This window comes from Ixodes scapularis, unplaced genomic scaffold (genome assembly GCF_016920785.2).
Source record: "Ixodes scapularis isolate PalLabHiFi unplaced genomic scaffold, ASM1692078v2 PGA_scaffold39__5_contigs__length_11793443, whole genome shotgun sequence".
Lineage (NCBI taxonomy): Eukaryota > Metazoa > Arthropoda > Arachnida > Ixodida > Ixodidae > Ixodes > Ixodes scapularis.
In genome coordinates, this window is record NW_024609867.1 from 783,787 (window position 1) to 790,242 (window position 6,456).

Here is a 6,456-nt window from a genome sequence, read left to right on the forward strand (position 1 = left end):
TTTGTTCCCTAAAATAGAGCACTGCTTTCTTAAAGACCTCTATAAATTATGTTAGCCACAGAACACAAGATAAAAAAGAAAACGCGCCAATTCAGCTGCCAACAGCGTCCGGAATTGCGCCTACGCGGGCTGCCACAGCCCACTGACGAGAAACTCCACAGCTCAGCGCAGTCGGGCAACACTGACGTACACTCTCAAAACCAGGGACATGCGCTGTAAATCGCTTCGTTCGAGACTGCCGCTGGAAAGGTCTATACGTGAGCAGCCTTCTTGAGGCGACGGAACAACAAGGGCTTGAATGTTGGTCGCTATATGGAACGCGTATGCATAACCGCGCTCTAAAGGCTGAGTGGTAAACAAGGATTCCCGGGCCACTGCGCGAGTGGCTGCTTGGGGTGCATGTGACGCTACAGAGAAATGATTGAGCGAGATACATTTTGAATTTGTGTGTGAATCGCGGTCCTCGCCTGTCAAACAGTGCTCACTGACATGATAAGTGTATGGCAACCAATGTGATCATTTTAAAACTCTGTAAATAGACATACTTTTAATTAAAAAAAAAGTGGCAAAAAAAAAAAAAAAAAAAAAAAAAAAAAAAGCCCCAGTAGCTCAGTGGGAAAGACGTCCGCTTCACACGCGGTAGACCCGGGTTCGATCCCCCATAAAACCTTTTTTTTTTTAATTTTTTGATGTTTACATATCTTCTTTTTTACAATTATCACTGAAGAAACAGACAAAAAAATAACAAACACATGTTGTGGACGACACTTCGCTGAATTAAATGGTATGGGATTTCCTTTTTGACACCTGCGAACTCAATGTAATCACTTTCCACAAAATGCAAGGAGCATATAAATCAGGTAACGTCCGCTTTCCGAGGTGTCCGTATATGTTCTACAGGAATTGCAGCCAGCCATTGGTCCCGATCCCGTTGATCTTTCGGAAACTCTGTCGCACAATGCCCCTTTTTTTTCGGACGCAGGACATATGAGCCAGCTCTTCACACAACATCTTGGGTGTATTCTTTTCGGAGCCGATCATGGAAATTCACCACGGGCACTCACTACTCATCTCCAACTTCTCAATGTACAAAACAACTCATCTTGGAGTACAGAACAACGAGCGGAACAAACATAACTCACGGCGAACAGTTCCCGCACGCCGCATCGCACGCCGCATGTCCTGTCGTCTGCTACCGGAGAGGAGAAAAAAAACAAAAAAAACGCACGGTCGGGTGTAGCCACGTGACTTCCGCCACTCCACTCTCTTGTCTCCACTTCTCCGACCTCCGTCGGGTTTCGGTTTCGGTTTCGAGCAGTTGCGTCTTTTGGCTTTATTAAAAAAATACGCTACGCTGTTGCAAAATATTAATTGGGTAGTCCTCCGACACCATAATGAAGCGCCTGGCAAAATATGAAAAAAAAAAAAAAAATTTTGGGGGGTGTCAGTGTCCCTTGAAGGAGAAAAGAATCTACACATATACGTCCAGCTTCGCTTCTAGCACGAAGTAAGCTGGCCGTTTTCTTTGTCTGATGGCTTCTTTGGGTGAACCCAGTCATCCAGGTTCTGGGCATATATGGGTTTGAACTTGGTCCGAATTTGTTGATAGTAGGGGCATTCCCATAAGAGATAAGTCATGCCTCCTTTTATGTTGTTCGTGCATTTGTTGCACGTGCTGGAGCGTCTTCCTTTGCTCCATGCGTGCCGGAGAGCGGGTGGCGCCTGCCATGATGCGGGTGAGGAGGACCTTGTCCCTTCTTCCGATCCCTCTCGGTAGAAGGTCGGGCGTCTGGGGCAGGCGTTCCCACAATCTTGTCCTGTACTTCTCCTTGATTAGGATCCTCTCCTCGTCAGGATCATACTCTTCGTCATCACATAACGTCTTCCCATTACCGGGTGCGGCGTATCCGTGGTCGTGTGGTTGTGAGGATGTGGGTGCTCCCCCTCGCTCGCGGAAAGAAACGAGCGCCAGGCGAGCGAGTTGATGCACCTTTTCGTTGCCAAGGATCCCTGCATGGCCCGGGATCCAACCTATCTTGATGGTGGTGCCAAGTTGACGTAGTTCGGCTGCCATCTTCTTAATTTCCTTGACCTTCCTGCTTGCGCTGGAGGCTTTCTTACACTCTCGTACCGCCTCCTTGGAGTCTGTGAAGAGCCTGAGCTCCCTCGGGCGTAGGTCTTGCCGTTGATGCGCGAAGAGGTTCAAAGCCAGGAGGATGGCTTCGAGCTCTCCTCCCTTAATAGTGGTTCTTGCGGGTAGTTGGCAGCATTCCGTGACCTCCACAGCGGGGGCGAGAAACGCCGCTGCCCCAGCGGGCGTCAGCGTGTCGTCTCTTGCGTGGTCTGTGTATACTGCCAGGATCTCGCTCGGGTCGGTCCAGTGCTCCACCATCTTCCGGTGTGCCTTGGCGATCCGCTCGTTCCTTTTTTCGTCCCCTTTCTTGTCTCTAAGAGGCCTCCTTTCGGCGATGTCTGCCATGTCTTCCCACGGCGGAAGCCATTCTGGCAGGTTTGGTAGGTCTTCTAGGTTGTTGCCTAGCAGCCCCAGGATCTGTCTTCCTTGCTTTGTGTGTTGAAGTCTTTCTTCGTGCGCCACGACCCTGGCCTGGACCGTGTCCTGTAAAGTGTTGAGCTGCGCCCATTTCTCTAATTTTATCTTTTTAGTAAAAAAGGGTAGGCCCGTAATCACTCTCATCGCATGCCTATTGAGTGTCTCGAGTCTTTCCCACTGAACTTTGGTTAGATTGTAGTGTCTCGCGCCATAGCAAACCCGCGATGTCACGAGTGCCTTGACCATGTTCTTGGCCACCTCTAGAGTCGCTCCCCCTCTAACGCTGCATAGTGTGCGGATGACTCCCAGCGCTGAGTGGCAATGTCTGCTTGTTTGTTGAAGCCAGATGTCCCCTGTACCAGTCTCCTCGAAGACCAGACCAAGCACTTTGACCTCTCGAGACGGGAGAATCCTTTTCCCAGCCAGCACCAGGGTCATCTTCTCTCCAATCTCTTCTGTCCTCTCCTTAAAAGGGGCTAGGACCACATACTTGGTCTTCTCCGGTGCCGCACTGAGTCCCACCTTCCGCAGGTGATTCTCGATGACGTCCAAGCCTGCTTGTAGCGTTTCTTGTTGTTGGTACAGGTCTCCGGTTTGCGTCCAAATGGTCACGTCATCGGCGTAAACCGTTAGACCCAGTCCTTCGATCTGTTCAAGTTGGTGCGGTAAGGCTGCCATCACTATGTTAAAAAGCATTGGTGAAATCACAGAGCCCTGTGGGACACCAATTCTGTTTGTCCTCCTCCCACCTTGCTCTCGTCCGCAGCGAACCGAGTATGTGCAGCCCTCGAGAAAGCTTCGGATGAAGTTTAGGGGTCTCCCGGAGATTCCCAAGGATTGAGCTTCTCCTATGACTGCGGCATGCGGTACCGAGTCGAAGGCTTTTTTTACGTCAGTAGCGACGATCGTTCTAATCATCCTTTTCTTTTTCTTGATAATATCCTTCGAAATGAGCATGATGCTTTCCTGCGTTCCGAGCCCCGGCCTAAAGCCCGTCTGCGTAGCGTGAAAACCTCCTGTTGTTTCAAGGAACCACTCGATCCGCTTCAGAACCATCCTTTCCATTACCTTGCATGTGCAGGATGTCAAGGATATGGGGCGATAGTTGGTGATGGATCCCTTGTAGTGTTGTGCGAATAGTGGGTTTTGAGTTCGAAGCGAATTCGAAGCGAATACTGGTTTTGGCCGAATATTTTCGATTCGAACATCGAATAGTTTTTCCATGCCTTTCACTACCATTGCGTAATGCTTAGACGAAAACCCAGCTAACTTGTGAAGTTTGTTCCACTTGTTCATTTATAAGCTAAGTTTATCTATATTTTTTAACTGTGTCTCCATAAGGTCTGGTGTCTTGGGACGGCAAGTAAACGAATTTGACATAAAATGAATCATATAGAGACTGCCAACTATACCCAATTGAGTGAATTTACAAAGTTTGCCATATAAATTATGATTTCTTTATTCTCGAGTTAAAAATACATAATTGCACATGTTGAACGCAGGTTGTAAGGGCATCTCTGCCTAATATAGTATGCTCTTGCATGAGAGCCAGTTTAATTTTAGAACTTTTACTACAATGTAGATATACAGATTCATAAAGCTTCCATTTATTCCCAAATAGAGCCGGTACGCGTGCACCATCCCGCTTTGAATGTATGCTTTTCTTCCAAGAACGCAATTGCGATATTCATACTTTTCCAGGTGTTTATTGCGGTGGGTTACTCCGTTAAGTGCGCTTCTTACCAAGCAGCAATGTAATGCAAAGAAGCAACACCCGCGGAGCTCGCTTCAGCGGGTATTGCTTCTCCGTTATGCAGCGGTGCTCGGAAAGAAGCGCACTCAACGGGGCTAACCCATCGCAATCAACACTTCGAAAAACGCGAATAGTGCAGTTCTTCTCGAAGAGAATATCGAATAGTCTATTATTCGAAACTACTATTCGAAATTTGGAATATTCGCACAAGCCTAATCCCTTGTCTTTTCCTGGTTTCGGAATGGGTACCACGCTGGAATGTTTCCATTCCTCCGGCAGCTTTCCTGTCGCCCAGACGTTGTTGATTTCTTTCAGATATTCTTCTTTTGATTGATCTGGCAGATTCCTTAACATGGTCATTGTAACTTTGTCTGGCCCCGGTGCTGTATGGGCCTTTCCGACATGAAGCGCCGCTTCCAGTTCCCCTGGCGTGAACGGGCTGTCCATTCCTGGGTCTGGGGCGAGCATCTCAATCATGTATGGTTTAAACCCATCTGTGGCGTCCGGTGGTGGCAGCGGAAAAAAGAGCTCTCCCGCCATTTCCGTCAGGTCCTTCTCGGGCTTGTCCATCTTTAGTGCTAAGGACTGTGTCACTCTGGTCGTCTTCTTTTTGCCCAGCATCGCTCGGCTCGTCGCCCACAAACGTTCTATTGATATCTTTTCTGAGAGTGAAGTACAGTGGTCAAACCACCTCCTCATTCCCAACTTTTCTGCGTACACCTTTGCTTCTACCGTCGCTCGGGTGATGTTCCTTCTATTTTCCGGTGTTCTTGTCCCGTTCCTGTACTTTTGTACGGCCTGCAGTCGTGTTGCCCAGAGCTTTAGGAGGTGCAAGTCTGGAGTGGGGGCGTCCTTGTCCACATTGCTACAGATGGTCGCCGCCTCGATCGCCTTCCTTAGCCGGGCATCGAAGGGGGCATCCTCCAGGTCAGACTCTTCCAGCTTTTCTCGGTACTTGTCCGAATGTATCGTTCTTGTCTGTCTTTTCTTTTTCTGTTCTTCAGGCTTCCTCTTGACCGAAAATTCGAAAACGATTGGGAGATGGTCGCTTCCCCAGCTGTCTTCGAGGCATTTCCATTTCTGGTGTTGTGGGTATGGGTTGTCCACCCACGTGAGGTCCGGTGTTGTGTCCTTCTGTCCTGTTGTGCCAGTTCTCGTCTTCGCTCCTTTCGGGTTGGCCAGGTGTAGCTGATATGTCGTCATCTCCTCAATCAGATCTTCTACTCCACTGTTTTTATTGTGGTACCCCCACATTGGATGATGTAGGTTGAAATCTCCTCCGTACACTTTATAGTTCCTAGGGTACATATCGTGCAGGTGAGCGATCCAACCGTTCTCTAGTTGGCGTTGCTTCTTTGAGGGCAGCGGTCTATAGTAGACAGAAGTCATCGTTATATACTTCTGTTGCCAGGAAATCTTGATAGCGACAACTTCTTGGTCGTCGGTGCAAAATTGCGTGGTGTCGATTTGGCAGCGTGGCAAGTCTGTGCTCACATAGATCATTGCTCTGCCTGTGGGATACTTCCCAAACCTTTTGTTAGTGATTGATGGGCACGAATACGCCTCGAACCCTGGTAATGCAATCTCTGTCGTGTTAGTTTCCTGCAGAAGTAGGATATCTGGGCGTTCTGATGGTACGTCGAGAAGTCGAGCCCTGAGCTCCGCCGCCCTCTTGCGCAGCTCCTGGCGATTCCACTGCAGAACTCTTAGCATGATTCTGCAGGGAAAAAGGACTTGTGGGTTGTCATGAAGTTCTCCCACTGCATGATCATCTTGTCTAGTTTCGCCTCTATGCGACCACATTTGCACTCGTCGCCGTGTGCCCCGCTGGTCTCGGACGGCTTGGGCGCTTGGCCTTGTGCAACCTTGTCTGCCCAAACCCTTTCGCTAGGCGGTAGTGGGACCTTGGTGGCACGTTCCTCGTCCCGTGCTTGTGTGTTCTGTCTGGCTTTGTTTTGAAGTCTCTATCTTGCTTGATCCTCACGCATCTTCTCGTTTGCCGCAACCTTGGTCGGGCATGCCTTGCTGCTGGTCATGTGACCTGTCTTCCTGCACTCCTGGCAAAATAGGCTCACTTCTTCACACTCCTTGTGGCCCGCTTGCTGGTCCGCGATGTCTTCTTCGTGCCTTCTTCCACACCTTCCACATACCT

The 6,456-nt window shown here is 49.2% G+C and overlaps 1 protein-coding gene across 1 annotated transcript; it reads right to left on the bottom strand.

Annotated features, from left to right (window-relative positions):
- Positions 1–481: 481 nt before the first annotated feature.
- On the bottom strand, positions 482–3,229 carry LOC120846110. The gene is made up of 2 exons (XM_040217782.1): positions 1,991–3,229; positions 482–529 (listed from the first exon to the last, which is right to left on the bottom strand). Exons 1-2 carry the CDS (start codon positions 3,227–3,229, stop codon positions 482–484), a joined length of 1,287 nt encoding a protein of 428 aa, XP_040073716.1.
- Between the last annotated feature and the right edge of the window lie 3,227 nt (positions 3,230–6,456).